General features: G+C 42.6%; 2 protein-coding genes across 3 annotated transcripts in view; one reads left to right on the top strand and one right to left on the bottom strand.

Moving 5' to 3' along the window:
• GNG3 (G protein subunit gamma 3) overlaps nucleotides 1-11,924 on the top strand; it is a 36,927-nt gene extending 25,003 nt beyond the window's left edge. For both annotated transcript variants that reach the window (XM_069207183.1, XM_069207184.1), the window contains exons 2-3: nucleotides 9,639-9,744; nucleotides 10,380-11,924. In XM_069207183.1, the coding sequence (XP_069063284.1) occupies nucleotides 9,646-9,744; nucleotides 10,380-10,508 (228 nt within the window). In that variant the 5' untranslated portion in view covers nucleotides 9,639-9,645 and the 3' untranslated portion in view covers nucleotides 10,509-11,924. The remainder of the gene's footprint in view (nucleotides 1-9,638; nucleotides 9,745-10,379) is intronic.
• A 3,530-nt stretch (nucleotides 11,925-15,454) lies between these two features.
• The window catches only part of LOC138259435 (adenylosuccinate synthetase isozyme 2-like), a 48,796-nt gene continuing 40,490 nt past the window's right edge, over nucleotides 15,455-23,760 (bottom strand). The window contains exon 13 of the mRNA XM_069207182.1: nucleotides 15,455-16,090. Within this exon, the coding sequence (XP_069063283.1) occupies nucleotides 16,038-16,090 (53 nt within the window). The 3' untranslated portion in view covers nucleotides 15,455-16,037. The remainder of the gene's footprint in view (nucleotides 16,091-23,760) is intronic.

The following is a 23,760-nucleotide window of genomic DNA, read 5'->3' as shown; positions in this document are numbered from 1 at the left end:
TGGCTAAACCCCTCCTCGAACCTCAGCATCACCACCACAACACCCAACAGCTACAAGATCATACACCAAGAACGCACCAACAAACATGGCGGGGGAATTGCTATCATTTTCAAGAATACCATTCGATGCACTGCCACCAACAATGACACCAGATCCCCAATGGAACACATCAATTTCCAACTACAAACCAATGCCAAAACTACTCTAAGAGGCACCCTCGTATACAGACCCCCACGATCCGAACCAGCCTTCTGCTACACATCCCTAACATCATCACACCACTAGATTCTACTCAGTGACCTCAATTTCCACAGACAACCCCAACGATGTCAACTCCACCACTCGCCTTGAGAACTTGACCAACATAGGCCTTGCCCAACTAGTCAGCATACCCACACACATGGCCGGACACGCTCTCGACCCCGTCTTCACCACCAGCAGCAACAGTCTGATTCAGCCACGTCATAAAACCTTCCTGGTCCAACCACAGGCATCATCTACTTTACCACTGCCGACACCCAACACACCATCACCAGGAACCACAGAGCCGGCTACTGTAACTGGAGCAGAGTAACTGAATCACTGTGGACGCAGGGCCTCAGCTCATCCAAACCCAAAGCCTTATCCAACCTCGACCAGGTCATCCTGAACGTCTTCTGGATCACCAAATGTATCAACTCAGTTGCTCCGCTGAAACCAGCCAGAACCAAGAAAACCTCTACAAATGCCAGCTGGTACACTGTGGAGCCCAGAGCCATCAATGACAGATGCTACAAACTCCAGAAACAATGGTGATCCACCAGGAATCCCTCTGATAGAACAGCCCACAAAGCAGACCTCAGCAACTACCACACACAACTCAAGAAGGCCAAGAGAGCGGCCACCACGACCCGCATCGACTCAGTATCCAACTGCACAAAGAACTTTTAAAAAAATAGTCAAAGAATACTCCAACAAAGCAGCCTTAGAGAACACCAGCCACCCTTCCCAAGAACTTTGCAACACCCTCTCAGACTACTTCCACAGCAAGATCCCCACCATGTACAACCACTTTGACCCCCAACACACGACCTCCAACCTCAGCTCTCTCGATTCCCGCCCCCCCACAGCGCACAACAACAGCACGATCTCCACATGGGGACCACTCAATCCACCTCAGCCATCATGTCATCCATTCACTCTGGGGCAGCCACCGACCCATGACCCCACCACTTGTTCAACCTCGGAACCAACCTCATCAGCACAGAACTCACCAGCATCCTTAACACCTCCATCAACTTGGCAGTTTTTCCAGACAAATAGAAACATGCAGAAATCAAACCCCTCCTGACAGAAAGCCTTCGCCAACCCCAACGAACTCAAAAATTAGCGACCCATCTCCCTAATCCCGTACCTGGCCAAAGTACTCGAGAAGGCAGTCAATCAGCAGCTCACCAGCTACCTGGAGAAAAACCACCTAGTGGACACCTCCCAATCAGGTTTTCGTTCCAGCCACAGAAACGAGACAGCACTCATCGCAGACAAACAAAAACAGAGCACACCATGACTGCGGGGAAACCGCCACCTCTGATCCTCCTTCACCTATCAGCTGCGTTCAACACCGTCTCCGACCACACTCTTATAAACAGACTCCACAGCATCGGAATACAAAACTACACCCTCAAATGGTTCGCCTTCTGACAGGACGCACTCAAAGCATCCGACAGCCCACTTTCACTGTCGCACCCAGGAGCATAATTTGTGGCATATCCCAAGGTTCATCCCTCAGCCCCCCGTTGTTCACAACCTACATAACCTCCTGTGGTCAACATTGCTAGATCCCACAGACACAACATCATCTCCTACGCAGATGATACTCGACTGATCCTCTCATTTGCTAAAGTCCCCTCCATCACCAGAACCAACTTCTGCAAAGCCATGATCAGCGTAGCCAACTGGAAGAAGACCACCTGCCTGAAGTTCAACTCTGACAAGACAGAAGCCCTGATCTTCGAAAACACCTCCATATGGGACCATAGCTGGTGGCCACCCATCCCGCAGGCCATGTTCGCAACCTTCATCCTTGAAAGTGAGCTGACCATGAAGCAGCAGATCAACACAGTCGCCTCCTCCTGATTCCACACCATCCCCAAGCTCCACAGAATATTCAGATGGATCCCAGCAAACACCAGAAAAACTGTCACCCAGGCCCTTGTCCCCAGCCGCCTTGACTACTGCAACACTCTCTATGCCGGCATATCCTCCCAGCTCCTAAAGAGACTCCAGAGAATACAGAACTCCGCTGCCTCGACCTTCCTAGGTGCACCCACATCACCCGCCCCACCTCAGAAACCTCCACTAGCTCCTCACTCAGAAGAGATGTAATTTCAAGCTCCTCACACACACCTCCAAAGCCCTGCACGATCAACCACTGTCTACACTTCCACCAACCCACTAGACACCTGCTCTTTTCCTCTGGCCTCTTGCTCACACCCAGAATCCAGCGTAGCTGTAGCGGAAGCCGCTCTTTTTCCTACATCGCCGCCAAGGCATGGAACGACCCACCCCTCCCCCTTCGAACTGCACCCTCACTGGCAGACTACGGGAAGAGACTCAAGACCTAGCTCTTCGACAGAGATATTACACACCACATCGCCCAGCGTGATATTCTACATATCTTCATGTTTCATCTTAAAAAAGGGGTCTTGATGAGATTACATGTAAATGATTCAATGCAATGGGCCTCCTAATGTTGATATATTTGGGTGGTGTTGCCAGAGTTATGCCATTGTAAGAGAGATAACATTCATGTAGCATTTTCATTAATCAAGATAAGGATTGGGGTAGCATATTTTAGCTACACTAGGGTAAAATTAGGGCAGAGACCAAGGCAGTCAGAAGAAGTATTTCAAACTCCAGAGAAGTACCAGAGCTTCTTGGTAAGGTGATCACCCAGGGTAATTTTGGTGAACTCTTCTACCCTGTTTGGAGAAATATGACTTTCAGGTGCATCAGGGTATGAGAGTCCTAGGTTCTTATGGGTGATAGGGTAACCAGAGAAATATCTTAGCGAGCAAGTACATCCCTGTCAGTAGTTAAAGTTTTACCTCTAAGTTAATAGTATGTGATCCTGGCCAACCTCAACCAACTGACCTAGTTAAACTATTTTGGGACTTAAATAGAAGAAAACAGCGGTGATCCAATGCCGAGGGTTACCTAGTGGGTGTTGTGCAATGGCCAAAATGGTGCGAGATATAGCTGACCTGTACACCTCCTCTCACTGACGACCTAGACTAGAGGCAACACCCAAGAACACCCGAGAAGGTGTACCAATGTAACACCTGTTTGATTTGAGCTCGGGTTTTTTCACTACTCTCATACCTTTTCGAGTCCATTGCAAGTGGTCTTTGTCCATTTTTATGCACGCTTCTCTCATGTGCCAAGTGAAGTCTATATGAGTTGGAAGAGTGATTGTCATCACCCAGGAAGCACTTTAGATGAGCTGGTATTAACACACGCTGTGTTATTTCTTCGTGTGTGGAGGAAAAGATTTGTTGAGCTGAACAGAGAGGGAACACCTATAATGGTCCTGGTATTCGATATTTTAAGTCCAGGAAAATGACAGAAAACTCCAAAAATATTAAGACAGTCTGCCTTATAGTCTGATGAACACGATGCCTCTGATATGGGTATTGTAACTATAATGCTCCGCGTGCATAGCAGCAGTATGCATTAACCTCCTTGTGAGTCAAGTATTTTGTTCACAAGACTAATTATACTAACACGGAATGCACTGCTATTGTTTGGGCACTGGATAAGTCTTGGCTACGTCTATATAGAACCTGATTACACTGTTTAAGACTGGAGACTGAAGGGGCCATCCATGTAAAAGTCCGACACACAGAACATCTTAATATTTATCCATTCACCCTACAAGCAATCAGCTAGTTTTAGCAAATGTATGTTAAAGTTCTAATAAATGGATATGAAGAAAACGTGTTTAAATTGAACCCAGAGAGGACAGATTCGTATGGTCAGTGTGTAGAAACTAGTTGGTATCACAGCACTGGAAACGTGCCATTCCAAAACTGCGGATTGGATAATGGCTGTTGCGAGTTAGTGGTATACGATTTTGCTTGGTGGAGATAAACACCCTCCTTCCTTTCCATTACAGTCACGGGTAAGGCACAGGGAAAACATACCTATGCTTAAGGTGACCAGCTCACTCCGGGCCATTACAGATTCTGTCGCTAGTCCTGAACTTTTCACCTATGAGCTAGGAGACAGACTCCCACCGTCCCCCACACCCACATACGCAGTACAGTATCTGGCGGTGGTGCCTTCTCTTACTTCGCTTCTAAAGCTAGGAGTCCCTGACAATACAGCTTCATCCTCATTTCTTGATACCACTAGAAACTGATGACCTGACTTCAGGTAGCCCTGGATCACCTCGTAAAACGTCAGGACACACTCCCAGGTTAGTTGGGTGCCACAGTGGCATAACGAAACTGGAGCCCCTCTTGCAAAGAATATGGACTCACTTAGGCCAGGTATTGTGCCGAGGGGGCCCCTCTGGATTCCCCCACTCCCCACCCACACACACTCCCCCCCCCCCACCCCCAAGGGGATGCAGGGGCCTTTGTTACGCCCCTGGTGTGCAATACAAATACACCCAACATGACAACCTACAAATCATTGATTTCCGGTGTAGTATGGTAGTCCAATTGGTTCAATAAATGCAAAACAAGACTACAGCACCCAGAATGCATTAGGCTATCACAGAAAAGTTGATGACTAAAAACAGTGTCTGTAATGAGCTGCAGAGAGGGAGTCACAGTACTTGTACGCTCCCTTCTGCCTGTTTTCACTCAGTTCCATTAGTAAACATACATTGAGCAAGATGCAAGCATACGTCAGAGCTATCTGCAAGTAAACGTATCTCAGTACCCATCAACACACCCTCAAGTCCATCTGACAAGAAATTATTAAATACAAATTAGGGAATGAAGAGATTACTTTAAAAAGCTCTACGTCAACATATTGCAAACTCAAGTTGATGTAACTGGTTAAAACACATGACATGGCACGTGAGATCTGTAACAATGATATGTATTTATTAGCACTTGCAAGCAGCCTCCCAAAGTCTTCGGTGCTATGTAAAAGCAAGAAATACAATAAACAGTAATCAGATTATTACCACAAGAACATTTAGACGTCGTTTCTGTTTGTTGTAAATCACGTGTTCTCGCTCTCACACACAAAGTGAAACCGGCCTTAGAAATCACCCAAAGTGAAACCAATACTGAAGTATCTGGGTTAGCAACTTTAGAATATGTACTTTTCGCCAACGGTTAGTAAACAAAATGTGATGCTTATATTCTTATTTTAAAGAAGTGATAGTTGGGATACTAAGAAATTACAGCCATTAATTTATCTTAATAACAGGCCTTAGCAAGGTTAATCACTTTAACACTTTTACAAGTTTGTTCTGAAACAGTTGCCATTGAAATAAAGCAACCATGCTGGCATGAAGGCGATTCCTGGAATGAAATGATTTTTCTGACCCTTAACTCTCGACACCCTAGGCAAATATATTGGGGTGCCAGACTATAGGGAAGGCTGTGTGGTCCAGTTAAGTTTACTGCCTTGTTTACAGTAAGCAAGCCAAGACTAGTTTCGCGTACAGTGGTTCTGAAGGTTACCTAAAGTGACTGCCAGTGGGTACACTATTTGCAATCATTCCTCCCATCACCTTTTGTGTGTTTGATGTAACACTCTTTATGGCCAAGAGTATTTACAGATGTGGGGCCAAGCTACACCTGACTGAAGAGGCTCAGATGGGCCAAAACCAGTTTTATGTTGTTTGTGTTCCAGTTCAGAGAGGAACTGGCTTGGCTGGACCATTCCTACTGAAGCAGGACCAAGGCTGATTTGCATACGAATGGGTATAATCTGAGGTAGCATGAGGGACAAAAAAGAGAAAAAAAAAGATGGGTTGGAATGATACCCAGATCGATTTCCAGTAGTTAGATTATTTGTAAGCATTCCTCCAATCATGTTTTGTGAGTTTCACATTATCTCCTTGCCAGTATCCTGAAATAAATGGTTAGGAGTCTTTTAAGCAAGTCAGGCCACACAGAAATCTTACTTGTGGCATCTGTGCACATGCAGAATAATCCACTCTACTTTCTACACTCTAAATAAGTGATAGGACATCCAACTTAAATTCAACATATAAGGTTATAAAAAATAAATAAATAAAAAAATCCTTCCTCAAGCATTTCTTTTTTCAATCACAAAGTTAACAGTTAACATAAAATTTGATCTCAATGTGTTTCACGTCCAGGAACCTTCTTCAGGATTACCTTATCACAAATTAAATTATTCTGAAATGAAAACAATCAAAATCTATTAGTTTTCAAAGTTAACAAATCTCTTCAAACACAAATACTCTCCATAAAAATTAACCCAAAGAAACCCGATTCACTGACTCTGGCAGAAAGGGCGGGATTTAGGTAGCTGCTTTCTTTTTTGCCCCTTTTTCGACTCTTCCCAAAACCTTTTGATCACAGGCTCCAGAAGAGGCGCCTCTCACAAGCATAGTGTTTTCAAACTTTAGCACCTTGCACAGAATGAAAATTATACGTCAGAGAATCTTTTGCGATGATAAAACAGTGGTACCTAGCTTTCTATACTGTGAGTAGATGTTTCAAGTTAATTTTATTGTGCAACTAATGGGGAGAGTGGATACACACACAGCATAAATGAAACAATGAATGGTGAGAGGAGGGTAGAGGATATTGCCTTGCTTTTCATAATCATAATTGTCCACTGCCCCTTTTAGAAGGGGGTGGATGTTTTCAGATTAATCATTTGTATATTGTTGATTATTTTACTTATTTTCATCACGTAAAACGAGCATTTGGCAACGCCTAGTAGCCTGTTCTCTACAAGCTTGTGAGTTTAAAAAAAAAATACTTTTATATGCATGTGCAATAAAAGGGAAAGTGTAAAAGTATTAAACAGTAAAAATCACACCATCTAAAGGTGGTTTCCATATGTTTGAAAAAAAAAAAAAAAAAGAAAGAAAGAAAAAATGAATAAAAATAATCCATTACAAAAATAAGTAAAAAAAAAAAAAATATGTAACAAAATCAAAGAGCCCACCATCCCTGGCACTAAAGTGAAATACTTTTTAGGTGGTTGTGCACATGTGCAAGAGCAAATGCTACCTCTCAAAAGGGAAGAAAGCGATTGGCTGAAGTGGGTTGCCCCATTGGTACATGCTATAGACTTATCGAAAGAAAATTTTTAATGACTCTTGAACAGTCCAGTGGATGAAAAGGGTTGACTGAAAGTCCCTCTTTGTACAAAACAATCTATATTTTTTAATATGATTTTTGTGGAAACTTGAGGCTGGCGCGAAAAGGAGTCTCTGGGCAAATCCTATAACAACTTATGGAAGAGAGCTAGATATAGTCTTGTAGGCAGGAGGCTGAGGTGGAGCTCAAAAGTGCATTTTGATAGTGTGAGTGAAAAACAAAAGGAAACCTGTTCATCTTAACGTTCTACTGGAACGCACCTCGACTTGGAAGAGTGTTATATAGATGAATTACAAGAGCTAAAGGTCCACCAGAATATGTGTATATAGCTGCAATTCAATGCAATCTCTGACACCTATCAGAACATAAGCATAATCACTATAAACAAACACAAAAGTTCAGTTCTGCCCACAGAAAAAAGCCACTTTACGTGTACCAACCAGGCTACTCCCCCAGGCACCCCTTTTTGTTTTCAAATGTGCTTTTCTATCCTTAAAAAGTAAACCGCGTTTTAATTTTGGAAAAAATACATTTAGAATTGCAATAGGACAACGTACTGTTAAAATTGCTTTTCACATTTTAAGAGCAATAATATCAAGATTATTTGTTCTTGTATAGCGCGCAGTCAGGTCTTGGCTTCAGAGCACTAATAAACTGAAAATGACTACCAATGTCTGAGATACCTCGATGAATACCTGCACATCTCATGACACACTCACTTTAATATATCACAAATGCCTGCATTTTATATTATACATAATCACTTCTATTAACTTGAGGAGATACATTTATAAAAGATGATAGTATAAGATATAGACCTTGATGTATCAAGCAGTTTTACAGTTGCAAAGGTCGAATTTGAAACTATGACCGGAAAATGCCCTTTTTAAATGTACCAATCCCATATTGCAGTTCGGTAACATGTAAACAAATCGCAATTTAGGTTTTAGAATAAATATAGAATTGGTATTTGGAAGGGCCGTGTAAAAGACGTCCCTTCCAAATAAAGATTCTTTAGCTTATGTATTAATGTTTTGAGAGCAAATTCCAGTAGCAAAATTTTTTTTTACCACTAAATCAAAAGTGGTGGTAAGCATTCGGAAAAGGAATGGGGTACCAAATGGGACACCTTCTCTTTTGTGAATGTCAACAAAAACACTGCCCCTAAAAAAATATTTATAAAAGTATTAATTTTCTTTTTAAATGCATTTCTTTTTCCTTTTAGGAAATCAGGCTGTATTAAAAAATATATATTTTTTAAAGCAACCATAGACATGGGAAGGGGGGGGTTGCTGTCCCCAGGAGGCCACGATTTCTGTGACTTTAACCACTCGTAGGGGGTCTCAATATTTGTGACTTACCTCATGCATGTTAATGAGATAATGCGACCCACTACGAATCAGTATTTTATGAACTAACCTATTAATATATAGGTTGGTTCACCAAATACCAATGCATTCTGTAGAAGTCGGTGTGAAAATTGCACCCCTTCTACAGAAAGCATTCTTGTACTTTCCTATTAAGAAATTGTAGTTGCACATTGTTACTTAGTGCCATTTACAATTTCTTCATGGGAATCTTAATAAATCAGGCCCAGTCTCTTGTTTAGCCAGTCTTTGAATTCTTCATCTCTTTTAATCCATGGTAAGTATGACTGAATGCTTGATTTGATAAAAGTAGGATTATATTTTGACTCATTCACTGCTGCTTAGCAGCGAGAAACACATTGATAAACATGGATGTGTGCTGAGTATGATATGCATATAACTGTATGCATTGTGCACAATATCTGTTACATTATATATAAGTAGTTGGTACTTCAGCTTTGACTGCAAAATAGACCATTCCCACTAAAGATATAGTAGGGCTGTGACATGCATGTGGGGGCTGCAGGTGCCTCCATTACGCTCTTACATTTGGTAGCTTCACTGTGAGTCATAGCGTTCTGCCCCTTCACAAGTACATCCACAAACAAAGACGTTCCATTAAGCGTCAGAGACTATTATGGCAATGGTTGTTTTTTTATACCAAAAATATTTTTGCTCAGTCCAGGGTTCACCAAACTCTTTGTAGTTCAAGACTATTGGTGCCAGTTACCACTCCACCCCCACCCTCTGCCATTTAGAAATCATTAACATAGTGAGCTCTTTTTTAAGACGTACTATTTAATGTCTCTCTGATACTGATGATCGTTCTACTTAGTAGAAACTCACTTGGTGAAAGTGGTCAGGCCGGAGTCAGCCAATATTCAGTCAGTGCTCGTTGAATGCATCTAATGATTCAGCCAGACATGTCGCGCCCTTTCTAGCATTTTAACTCATCTTATTTGTTCTCCAGTAACACCATGAAGGGAGAGACCCCGGTGAACAGCACAATGAGCATCGGACAGGCGCGGAAACTGGTGGAGCAGCTCAAGATAGAGGCCAGCATGTGCAGGATCAAAGTAAGTACAACCTAAACCACATAGTGCCACTTGCCACCAGAAGCACTGTGACCACGGACCCCCCGCCACCACAGCAGTCATGTACAACACCCCACAGCTGGCATTCCTACTCTATCCCCCTCCAGAGCAACCTCTTACGTGTACTCCACAGCCAGCGGCCTTATATCTTTCTGCAGGTCAGACTCCTACGCCAACCCTCACAGCGAGCAGGACTACACTGCCACCAACTAATAAGTCCTACAGTGCCCCCACATCCCATGCTCCTACATCCCTTCCCAGTTTCCACTCCTATACCACCCCCTTGCAGCCGCTGCTGCTACACTGTCTCCCAAAGTAGGCGCTACCACACATGGCAAGCCCTTCTACCAGGCCTCCAAAGACCGTGCTTCTACATCACCAGCCAGAGAACAAACTAACAGTCTTCGCACTCAGTACTCCTACACTGCCAGCGCTTCTACACCACCGCACAGCACGCATTACACCACTGCCCTCACGCGCCTGGGTCCTACACCTTCAACCACAGCCAACACTTACTTCATCCTCTTCAGACAGCGATTCTTCATAGAGCCTTATTAGCTCAACATACAGTGGACCACCTGTTTTGTAATCACAAATCTGAACTGGTTCCATTTCAGGTATCTAAGGCTGCTGCAGATCTCATGACCTACTGTGACTCTCACACCTGCGAGGACCCACTGATAACACCGGTGCCCACCTCAGAGAACCCCTTCCGTGAGAAGAAGTTCTTCTGTGCCCTGCTGTGATGGCCCAGACAGAGGAGGAAGGGTCACCCGGGGGTTGCAGGCCAGACATCACAGTAACATCTTCCACCACCCAGCAAGGAGGGACCCCTCGCTTCTTTTCCATCACCATCTGGAATTATGAAGATTGCTTGTCCTAGAACGAAGTCTGCGAAAATACCACCAGATTGCTCTAGGGGCAGGAATGCAGAGAAAACTTTAGCATGGATTGTTTCACGGCTGATGGGAGAGGAAGGTGGCATCTGTTTGTAATTCAAAAAAATGTGTGATCTGTGCAGAAGGGCTAAGTGGAATAACAAAGGGATACACAGAAAACAGCACAAGATTGACACTATCCCTAATTCAATGGTATAGATCCTTCACAAAAAGTCTACTACAGTTCAGATATGCCCCCAAAATGCACCCTGGTCCAGCTTGTCAGCAGCTATTAGTCCAATCAGGGCCTCCCACTCTTCCTATCTGTAAATTATTTATTTATGGAGCAGTGTATGATGACTACTAAGACAGAATTCTTGGGATATGGCCTTTACAGAAGATGTCCCCCACTCAGCATCCTTACGGGATAAACAGCCTCCACTCTCTTTTAGCTAATCTGCATGTATCACAACTGCTAAACGAAAGGCACCTGCCATCCAAGCCAACACCCACAACAAGCATAGTCTCTGGGGTCATGCATATGCCACATAAAACTCGTTTCCCCATCTGTCAAGAAATTCTGGGTAAGCAATGTAGTGCACCACACTACTCCAGAGTCCAACCTCAGGCACCTTGAGTGATGCAACCATCGCAAGAGGATTCTGGACTATATAGCACAGTGACACAGAATACTTTGAAGCTCACACCTCAAGTATGGGAGCATGAAGCATAAATGAGGAAAGAAAATGCCGGGGATAGGGTGTGTTCGTATCTTTTGAGATGGGTGGTGGGCTTGCGCCCCATGAAACTTGTTCTATTGTGATAATTCTACTGAGAACTTGCACAGCTAGCTCAATGTATTAAAAAAATGAACATTTACTCACTCTACTCAAAGTTCTTGCGCAGCTCTCACCCTAACCATTCTGAGACCAAATCTTGAACCCATTCTCCTGAAATTTCTCTCAGGCAGAACAGTGGTTTGAGGTTGATCAGGATGGAGTAGGGAGCACTGTTTCCATTTCCAGTATTTTGAAGGCAGCTAGACCAGAGTACCGCTATTAAGACCCCCTAGCCTGCAATGCCTCAGACCCTGAATGTTTCTTGCAACAATGACCCTTTCACATTTTTAGGGTGCACAGGTAAAATAGGGCCAATACCTTCCTACAACCATTAGACTACACCAGTGGTCTCCATTAGACAATCTCCAAGACACTGGAACTACCTGGTGGCAGATCTTAACACACACAGTGTAACTCCATCCCAAATAAACCAGTTGAAATCACATTGAGGTGTCTGTGTCCTTGTGCTGGTGGGAGTGGGTGGTGGCATGGAAAACAGGTGTGTTTTGCAATGGAAGGAGATGGTCAGAAATCCATAACGGAGTCGTCCTCTGATAAACTCCTTTTCAAACTTAATTACATCCATTGGCGACCTTAGCTCCTGGATGATCTGCTCAGACATATTTAATCAGACACATAATTTTGGAAACCATTAATTCTTTGTGCAGTCACCTAAAACAGAATTACACACAACTGTTGGCAGTCTAACACAACCACAACACAAAACAAACGAGAGAGCGACAAAATACAGGGAACTTAACAAGACAGTAGGGATGTTATGGATAAGGGGTATTGGTGCCTCTCTCGGAATACAGCTGCCAAAGATGGCAGAATCATGTGCAGTTCAGGTAAGGACGGTAGCAAACAGTGTCAAGCGTATATATAAAGCTTAGCCCTTGAAAGTGCCAGGACCTAGCACAGACCAGAAACAAAGCTGTATGAAGTGAGGGATTTAAGTCACAGTAAGAGGCAAGTTAAAAAAAAAAAAAAAAAGTCTAGCTATGCAGAGTTTGGCTTTTTCAAGCAACATGAGGATCAGATGGATTGGTACATCTGGCAATGCCTTTAGGAGCTACTCCTCACCTCAGCCCACAAGGCTACCGCTCACCCACTTCAACCCATTAGGGTTACCAGGCTTGCCATATCTACCACCTTGCAAGGAGATGCTAGTAGGTGGAGGCTGGACTAATAATCCAGGCTCTGGGTGGAGGCTTGGATCCATTTTTTTTCTTGCACAAGCTGTTGTGCCTTGTTCTGCCCACAGCTCACCCTACATTTTAAAGCATGCATGGGCATATTTAGAGATGAAGAAACCTAGGTGTGCATGAGCAGTCATTACTAGGTATCAAGTCACATTTCCCACCTTCAACTTCACTGCTTCAGATACTATATTCAAATTTCTGCCAGCATTCATTCATCACAAAGCCTTCTCAAAGACTAGACTCATGACGCCATGTCAGCTACAGCAGCAGAACAGTTAGGTTACTGGCTATTTATATAGTGAAACATATTCCATATGCGAATACCCAGTTCATGGGAGCTTAAACCAGACCTCATTATGTAAATCGTAGGATTTCCTAGCAGTGGTCCTCTGTGGGTTGGGGATGATGGGGAGGTTGAGGGACTGGGGGTTCTGCGTCCATCCCCTAGCAAGGATTAGTGCAATTGATGTGGTAGTGCGAGTGAGTTATTTATTTAGTATAATACGAACTGCAACACTGCTTAGTGTGAAGATTTAAAAAAAAAAAAAAATGTAGAATTATTTAAGTCGGGTAGTCACGCACAACACGTAGATTTCCATAGTGTCAAAGGGAAAAAAAGGCTTCAGGACTCTTCCAGTGTGATGGGCATTTAATGGGAACAAGGGCATTGACGCTGCTTTAGAGTAGTCAACCACATATCCTGCCAAAAGTGCCCTGCACAAAGTTCCCCCTTTGGCTTAGCTCACCTGAGCCCTGCATGGTGTCACCCTTTACAGCAGAGGTCTTCAATCTGTGGGTCGCGACCCCCAGGGGGGCCGTGGAGTCCTGGAAAGGGGGTTGCGCATTCCCCCAGCCATTGTAAAATGCTTCTGCTGGATTTTTATTGATGGAGTCTCCTGTGCTGTGACATGAAGCTGCGCAGATAGCTAAAGAATCATTTCTGCCAGGGCGCCTGCTTCCTGAATGAAATGCAAATGTGAGCTACAAGTTGATCTGCAAATGGTAAAATATACAAAATGATTCAATCACTCAAAGCTTTGTGATGACAAAGATTTGTTCTTTTTGAGTGAGTGCAAAGAGTTAACAACTGGGCTGGTAAGTGTGTGCTTTTAATTGTATATACATAGTGCTTAATACCCCTGAGGATGTGTTGACGGGACAGCTATAAAAAAAAATGTATTACATATGGTCTGGTATTACTTAAATCTACATTTTGGAAACACCATTTCATCTTAAACCTTTTTTGTGCATTTTTTAGTGGCCTATCTTAGACAGTGCGTAATGCAAATATAAAATAATGACTTACATTTTCACAGTGCTTTCTGTCACAGGCTGTGACCTTGTGACATTAAAAATGCACAAGTCACTATTCTCCACTGCACCAACCAAAATTTAATTCTGTGTCTCTGGTTACACACAGACCTCTGCAGTGCATTAACTATTATAGGTTTCATAATACACTGAAGTGCATTTCCCAATGAGTAACGACTTTCTTTTATTTATTTTTCTTTTAAGCTGCCTGTTATTTTATATGTAGGTACCTGACAGTGAAAGACCTAAAAAAAAAAAACGGACAGAATATTTTGGGACATATTTATGAGAGGCTTTCGCCACCAGAGCATCACTTTTATTGGGCTCCGTCAGAACAAGCCTCTCAATCATACCTATGAGGCGACGCGCAGCCACCCTAAGTAGCTTTGCATGGCCTCATAGATATGGAGTAAGTCAAAGCAGCGCAAGCCGCTGCGTTGCCTTACTCTGTCAAGGAGGTGTTCCATGGGCGTTGCAGTGGGAGTTCCTATGCAACACCCATGGATTTTGACGCTGTCCAGGTTTTACAAAACAACGTAAACTGGAGCAGTGCCAAAAACTTACACAGACATAACGAGGAGAAATGTCTTCCTTTCTCCTACTTTTTTCCTCTTTCCATGTGTGTTGCACTCTGCTGCACACATGGAAAGAGGAAAACACCTCTCAGGATGTTTTTGTACGGGAAGGTGCCACTTCCTGGCCAAAAACAATCCTGCCTACGTTGGCGCAAGGCCGCCATTTGTGAGTCAGCGCATGGGGTACAGACAGGAATGCACTATATTTCATAAATACAGTGCATTCTTGCCCTTTTATATTTGGATAGGGCAATGTAGCAAGAAGACTTGCGGCACTGCCCCACGCCACTTTCTCATAAATGAAGACCTTTATTTTTAGCCACACCCTTGACCACGTCCCAACACTCACTGACCTGTGGTTTGCTAAACACGGTTTCATATTATTTCCTCAACGTAAAAATGATTTGCACTGAGAATTGGGGATGTTTATGATTGTCGATGAGGAGTAGCAGGTTCTAGAACTTTTTGTCAGGAGGGGGGTCCTTAAGCCTAAAATGTTTTGAGAGCGGGTCCCAGCATCAGTAAGTTTGAAGACCTCTGCCTTACAGGAACTCCAACTACTACCCTACCTGACATCAACCTGTGATCACGGTAGGGTGCAGCCTCAGTAATCACTACTTCCTCCTTCGGAATGTGCCACCCAAGAGCATCATTTTAGCAAGAAATGGTGATGGGAGGCTGGGTCAAAAATGCTTTGCATATTGTAGTAAAATCATAAAACTTTGGCAGCTAACCGTAAGCTGGAATTTTCTGACTTTGTCCAACTATAACAGTGGAATAGCACAACCTTGCAATGAAAGGAAAACATGACATATTGCAGATCCTGGAGTCTTGGGGGCAAGAGGGTGTTCGAGATCAGTGGCCAAAGAAGAACCTTTTCCAAAATATTACAATAATCATATCTCTTTATTGAAGTTTTTCTCAGTCAAACAAGGTGTTCCAAAAACAAATGCAATAGTGCTCCCAGCTACATCAGACATTAGCCCTGCACTCGTAGGGTGTGCACACCCACACAAAGGAAACATACTTTTAACTCCTGGTCCAAAACTCTGTACCTCGGTCTTCAGTCCTGAAGAGTCCTCCAAGATGTAAAGGATGGAAAGCAGGCTGTTGGGTAGACAAACGACAATGACTAAAGTGATCATGAGACCAGGTGACCCCCTTCCTCCCCTGGAATGCCTCTTTTGATAATGGTGGACCTTCAGTAGGAGGTCTATGGGCTAATGTATCAGGCGAAAGCATGCCATCAATCGGCAAGCCCTCAAGTGCACCCGGCTTATTTACAATATAAAACAGGGTGAGGTTCATTAAAACGTTCATTTGCAGGAATAGGGAATCAGTGGATCTCTCCCCCTGGTGCTCCTGCGTACGTCTCCAGCTTCAGTCCCCAGGAGACAGGAAGTGCCCTTTAGACGAGAGATGCTGGTCCATCCCAGAGAGCAAAATAAGGCGGAAGGCGGAGTGTGGTCCTCAGAAGAGCTTAATTATCGACTCGCGTGATTTACCAACTCCAACCCATTTAACTGTAGGAAAAAGAAATAACAGGAGTTATCAGTGAGGACAACCACATACTGCTCCACCCAAAACAAAAACAAATCTTGCTGTCTGTAACCAAAACCACCCACTCTCATAGTATCACATCTCAAGTACAGCTTCCAGTTCTGGAGGCAACATTTAGATAGTGCAGCCTAGTTCTAGAGGCCATAATTAGAGCGTACTATCTAGCTCTGGTGGCCTCATCTGTAGTAAAGTGTCCAGTTTTGAAGACCACAGCTCCAAAATTAATCTAATCACAGACCATCCAGAAAAGAGCTACTAGGACATTGCAAGAACTATTCTAGTCTAGTCTACTGGCATTTCGTTCGTTACTTTATTTCGGCAAATATTGCCATAAAAGTCAGGACAGGAAATAAATACGACATACATAAATACATTATACAATAAAATATAAGATACAATACATACAGTTGGCAAGAAGTATATGGATGTCCCCATGATTAAGCAGTATCATTAAGTGTATAAAAATATAAATAACAATTTATAAAATAATTAAAAACCAGAACTAAGAGGAAAGAGAAAAAAAAAAAAAAAATTCAACTTGTCGATAAAACAGTGCATCATATACCTTTGCAAGGAGGGGGATGAGCGGGCCACCTGACAAAGCGTTACAATTTGTGACCAAGTCGATTCCTGATAAGGTACACATTATATAGGAATCTGCTTGTGCCAAACACCACTAGTTGTGAAGTATTGGACTGAAATATGCGCACTGCTTCTTTATAGGATCTGACCCCCACATATTTACAAACGGGTTTGATCCACCGATCCCTTGGTTTCTTGTATACTGGGCAAAAGAAGAGTAAATGAACAACGTCTTCTTTAGCCCCTAAGGTACAGAGAGTGCAGAGTTCACATCCTTTTACCCCTCCCCAATTGCATGTGTAAGCATTAATCTGTAAGACCCCGTACCTAAACTGTAAATAAAGTGTTTTTGCCAGAGGAGGGCCGACCTCATCCAAAAATTGTTCGAATTTAGGTGTATCTTTTATGTTTAAAAAATTCAAAGTCAGAGTACCAATCGATGAACTATGCAATAGCTCTCCGTTGACATAAGACCAAAAAGTGTCCTTTACATTTTTCCTGGTACATGTTGTCATGTTCTGTGGAGCTTCCCATAGGTGTGATAAACCTAATCTCTCGTACCACTTAGATACATATTTTAACCAAGGGGTATTCATATGTCCATCTATCTGAGTTAGTTCAGTCAGTCCGTTCTTGTAATCACTCAACTCCGGGGTTACCCATAGCCTGACCCAATACAGCAATGGTCTTAATAATGCTTGATAGTCTGCTCTTTTAAGATTAATATCAAGGAAAACAGGGACTAGGGGGGTTCTTGTCGGTATTTTAAGTAGCCTTCGTACAAAATGGTTTTCCGTTTTTCCAAAGTTGTTATTGCAATGGAATCCCCAGAGTTCAGCGCCATAAAGGGCGGTCGATTGGGCCTTTGCTTTATATACTTCCAGTGCTGGTGAGATTGCTTTAGAGTAACTGGCTCCGTGTATTTTTAAAATAGGCATTGAGTTTTGTTTAAGGGCTAGGATGCTTTTATCCATCTGCCCTTTCCAGGACAGGTTACTATCCAGCATCATCCCCAGATAATTGAAACTCCCTACCTGTTCCAGTTTTTGGTTATCCAAGGACAGATTATTCCTGAGGGATTTCTTGGAGTTTATTGACATATACTTTGTTTTGGTAGGATTTATTTCTAGCCCCTTCCCCACGCAATACTTCTGGAAAGAATCCACCAAATTCTGTAAACCTCTCGGAGTTTGAGAAATGAGGATGGTGTCATCGGCAAATAGTAGTGCCGTAACCGGCTCGCCACCTAGCTTCGGTGAGTCATGTACACAATCCCTTAAATAGATTGGAATATCATTAACATATAGTGAGAAAAGTGTAGGAGCTAACACGCAGCCTTGGCGCACACCACGGTCTACAGGTATGGCCCTTGAGGTCTCACCTTCTTTACCCCACCTAATTTTTGCATAGTTCCCTGTGTGAAGCTTGATAAGTTCTTTAAGTAGTTCCCCAGGGACCGCCATGTTTCTTAATGTAGACCACAACAAATTGCGAGGAACAAGGTCAAAGGCGGCCCTTAGATCCATGAATGCCACATGGAGGCTACCCTTCCTTATGTTTATATACTTCCAACAGATGCACATGAACCTAAACACCTGGTCAACCGTACTTACTTTTATTCTAAAGCCAGCCTGATATTTGGTTAATATTTTAGTCTCTTCAATCCAATCTAAAAGCCTGTTTAAAATATGTCTGGCATATATCTTTTGAAATGAGTCTATCAAACTTATTGGGCGGTAATTACTTGGATCATAGCGATCACCTTTTTTAAAAATTGTCATAATTTCTGCCCCTTTCCAGGAATCGGGGATTGGTGTGCCTGCCACAATGGAATTACTCAAGTAATTTATGTAAGGCCCCCACACATCCACATCATATTTTAGAAGATCTCCGGGGATTTTATCAGGGCCTGGGGCTTTGCCCAATTTCACAGCTAATAAAACCTTATTAGTTTCTTCTAAACTAAAGGTTAATGGAGCAACACTTATCTCTGAATTTGTCTCATGTTACTCAAAGGGCAAATTCTCCTGTTTGTTAGCATAGAGCTTAGTGAAGTGGTCGCACCAAGTATTTTCATCTAGGAAAATATCCTTTGTTGATCTGCCCTGCTTATTTCCATTAGCGATTAAGTTCCAGAACATACTCTGATCCCGTAGCTTAGCTGGCATTTATAAACAGTTGCAGCAGCATGAAAGCAGTGGTAAGATTGGCCAGAGCACCCTGGGTTGACGCTCAGAGGCACAGTGGGAGCCTCTCCCTGCTGTTTGCAACCCAGCAACCAAGTACTGGGTTGAAGAGAGCCCAGTGCGCATATGTGTTTGGCCGTCCTGAGATGGCCAGCCAAATATACATGAGCACTCCCCCTCCATCCCGGTCACACCCCATGGCCCTGTCCCTTTTACTTTAAAACTATAACAGTTTATTATCGCTTTATTGTGAAAGGTTTGCAGCTGCTGCCTCGGAGGTGGGGGGACGACGCTCCTGCACCATAGCGGAGGAGCCACCGGTGTTTATATAGCATGTAGCTACCTGTAAGCATCCCAGCACTGTTAATACAATAAGGGTCAAAATGTAGAGCTGCAAGGATTAAAATCTATATAGCTTTCAAAAGAGACCGGCGAGGGGGAAAACAAAAGACTGTAGTAGTAATGATACATGGAGAGAGAGAGAGAGAGAGAGAGAGAGAGAGAAAGAGAGAAAGAGAGAAAGAGAGAAAGAGAGAAAGAGAGAAAGAGAGAAAGAGAGAAAGAGAGAAAGAGAGAAAGAGAGAAAGAGAGAAAGAGAGAAAGAGAGAAAGAGAGAAAGAGAGAAGTGTGGCTCCAGGAAGAGCACAATGTGGGATACAACACAGGATGCAGACTCAAGAGTAGCAAGGACATTCTTCACAAAAATCAAAGCAACTGTGTGGTAGAGTCCAGAGGAACTGTATACAATATCTACTTATCCGTGGGAAGGGATGCTTAATAAAAGTACTGGTCCTGTAAAAAAAAAAAAAAAAAAATCCACTTGTTACTTTGGTGCCATGTAATGAGGTGACCAATCATGGCAGCGTTATCGTATCAGAGCTCAGATAAAAGCCTTTCTGATTATGCCAGGACTCCTATTATAGCTGTCTCTGTAGTCTTGCAATACTCTGATATTGCCTCTTTTCTGCAAATTTAAACACTGGCGTTGAAAATAGTGATGCGGTTGTTTCAAAGCATGATAAATGTCTCCATCCTTGCCCTTTGAAATGAACCATCATTACAGATATCCTAAATGAATCAGCTGCAGACCCCAAAAAGTGTTTTGCCCTATCGCCAGTATATTAATTCTTTTCATCTGTCTTTGCTAATGACATTGTCATGTTCATTTATCAGTCTTTTTAACTCAGTTAAACCCAGTTCATGGTTTGTAAAGCTTATATATTTTCAGAAACAAATACGCCCAAAATAGTGCACATGAAGAAAATTGTTCTCAGGTATTGGGGCACTGTGGGATTATGTTCAATTTCACATCGACTACTAGTGCTTCAATCTATGGTCGACACCTGAAACGAAACCTTTATTACTCAGGAAATATCTGGACCCAGCTACCAGACGGTGGGATAATTCACAGAACGTGAATCCATAACAGGTTTGTACTGCAAAAATGAAGTCAGAATCAGGAAATGTTTTTCCACATACACAATCACCCAAGACATATATGCACATCGTCTATAGGTAAAGAGATGATCAGCAGCCTTGAGGAGAAAAGGCCCTGATTTATCACTTTTTCAGGGAAGCGCATACGTTAGTTCCTATGTACTACAAAAAAAATAATGGCAACTACTGCTGTCACCTAGATTTAAGGTTTCGGAAGCAGAGATTAAGTACAGGTGGTTTGTTACACTGAAACCTTTTTCAATGCTTCACAAGTCCATGGAATTCCCGGAAATGCTGGCATCATTCAGGTTCTCAGCAGAGATGCCAATCCTCAGCTGTAGTGCCAGACTCTCAACCAGGATCACTAGTCTGAAAAACCCAGGGGAGAGATAACAGTTTCAGGTATAAGATGGTGTCTTCATTCTTCTGATAATGAATAAGGGAAAGTTTAACCACCCATAGATAAAAAAACAATCTCTCATCCTGCAGCAAGAGTTCCATTTTCGTCCAACCTGTTGTGGAAACTTAGAGGTGCATAATGAGACGATTCTATCAAAGCCAAGCACCTAGCTGGAGGAGAGGTTGGAAGCCCCTAAAATTGGATGATAGCCCAGGTCAATCATATCCTTGTCTTAATGCCCCTGCACTTTTCATAGCTTGAAGAATAAAGTTCTTCTGAATAAGGAAGGGGAATGGAAATTGTCCCTCTTATAGCATCCCTTTGGTATGAAAGAAGAGTCTGATTTTCATCACCAGGCTGTAAACTTCCCAAGAGGAAGTGAATGTCTAAAGATGGAGTTATTGTACGTTTTTAGGTTTGTGAATGTTTAACGCAAACATGGCAGCGACAATAGGTTTATGCCCAACACAGTCAACTACATGCTTATACAGTAATGATGAACCCCTCCCCCCTTAGCATGCTTTGTTACATCAAGGGTGTCGCCAGAAAGAAACAAAAAAACAGCTTGGCCTACATTCCAAAAGTTTTGATAAATCTTTGTTTGCTTCAGTACCAGTCACCTCATGTTCAGAGAGCAACTCTTTCCATGCTTTCAGGTCTGACACCACAGATTACGTCATGCTTTACAAGCACCTCAAGCCCTCTTAGGCATCTCAGAACATGTCCTGGTGAAGACGAAATGGAAATTCAGGATGCCCCTAGGGGACCATACTCCAAAGAGAGCCACTCTGCTCTCCTCTTTATCGAAAGGTTGGGCCCAAGTGCAAAAGGAAACCAGTCACCAAGTCCTTTGAGAAGAGATCTGCAGAAGCTAGGTCCTGAAGAGGAAGATCAGACAGGCCTTGAACACCATGACTATAAGTAAACTGGACATTAAGTAGTAGTACACCCAGAACACCAATTAGTACTTGTGAAAGTCTGCCTTTAAGTAATTTGTACTGAAACCTCCATATTCTAGCCACTGAGCAAGAGAAGGCATTAGCATGTTGTGCCTCACATGCTGTGCAGACATTTAGTCCCCCCTGGAGTGCAAAGTAAGAACAGCAATCGTAAAAGATGAGAGTTCAGTTAAGAGCAGGACTACCTTGCACTCAGAATTCACAAATTAAAAATAATTGTCTAAACTGCTCTCATCAGGAGGAAAATCCTATGGGTATTTCCTTCTGCAGACTCGGAGAATGGAAAATAATTTAGCAAACCAACTGAAGTATAAATATGTCGACCAACCTCATCCACATTCATGAGTTAGGTTGCAAATTGTCACTCCCTAAACTGGATGCAACCACAAGGATGGTGGCCTGTTAGAGTCAGAAAACCACTAGGTCTGTGATCACAATCAAATAAAGTCAACTTTTATTTTTTTTAAAGGAAACTGGCTGCACGTAAAAAGAAAACGTTTAATATTAGTTTTTAAAGTGTGAGAGTTGACAGTGGTTTCCTGGACCACTGCCTATTCCCCAAACAACTTATTATTTACATTCACAAAGGGGAAAGGGTCCCAAGTTGACCCCTTTCCTTTTGAGAACCGGTTATAACAGCAACTCAAGAGTTGGTAACTTTCCAAAGACTTGCAACCATATTATGATCGCAAAACATATTACATACCGTAGCAAATAACGACTTTGAAGGGACGCCCTAAAAACGCCCCTTCCAAATAGCAGCTGATTATGCCTTCCTAAACATTAACAAATTGCAAAATGGGTTCAGCAGATTTAAAAAGCAATTTTAAAAACTGCAAGCCTGTGATTTTGAAAATTGTTTGTTTTGGGACCACAAAATGGATTTATACACATTTGTACATAAGGTTCTTAGTGTACTTGTGCTCACAATTAACTGACACCCGGGACAGTGTAAAGCACTGTCAAGGAGGCACACTTAGGTACTACCTGTAATAGGAGAAAGAGTAGATCCGTGTAAAGGTACCAAACATCACTGAACCAGGAGTGGCGTAGTTTTACCAGTTAGACCAGTGGTTCCCAACCTTTTGATTCCCGAGGACCGCCACTGAATCACTACTGGATGCCGGGGACCCCCAAGCAATTTGTACAATTTAAATTTCAAACATTAAAGCAGTAATTCACAAAAAATACACGAAAAGTACACACCAAACAAATACCCGAATTACTAAAGATATAATTATTTTATATTTAAAAAATATGAAAAAAAGATACAATTTTAATGGGAAGGTTGGCGCCGCATCTTGGCCACTAACTTTTCAATGTTTGGTTTTATTTGGGAAAGCTGACTCTTCAGGTCAGATGCTACATTTCCCAAGCAATTTCTGTTTTTATTTTTTAGGTACATAAGATCTGAGAAAGCTTTTTCACATAAACATGTGGTGAGGAAAGGAAAAAATCTTAAGGGCCTCATATCTCCACAGGCTCTCGGTCACATGCAATTCATTTGTTTTATAGCACCTCGCATACCAGTGTAGGGTGTCGGAGCACTTTACAGGGGACTAAAAGGTGTAGGATTTGTGTGTGATCAACACTGGTAGGCATTTCCTAAGAGTGCTTGGCCTGGAGAAGCACAAACTCTAGATTCAAAATATAACACAGTGGTTAGCATTGCTTTTAATAATAAGAATGTATTTCTACACAAGCAAACAATTTTTAGCAGCAAAAGGTTAATGAAAGACTGGGAAAAAACGGACTTTCTAATTTGTGCCACGCAGTTTGGATGCAACTCTGATGACAGTTCATAAGACTACCGTTGTAACTTATAAACTGCACAGTAACACAAGAATCTCTGTGACAAAAGTAGTAACCCACTGTGCTATGCACATAAAATACTTTTCTTTGCAGGCTACACGTTCTTTGCAGCAGGCATATTAACCACCTGCGCTTCCTTAGATGAGTCAAAACTGCCACTAGACAAAACTCTCTCTCCAGCAGGAACATTAATCACCAGAGTTATCTTGACGTTTTTATTTTTGCCGGAAAGCTGACAGTTGTACAGGCAACTTTGC

This window comes from Pleurodeles waltl, chromosome 9 (assembly GCF_031143425.1).
Source record: "Pleurodeles waltl isolate 20211129_DDA chromosome 9, aPleWal1.hap1.20221129, whole genome shotgun sequence".
Taxonomy (NCBI): Eukaryota; Metazoa; Chordata; class Amphibia; order Caudata; family Salamandridae; genus Pleurodeles; species Pleurodeles waltl.
The sequence above is the reverse complement of the archived record's forward strand: the minus strand, read 5'-3'. Positions and strand labels throughout refer to the sequence as shown.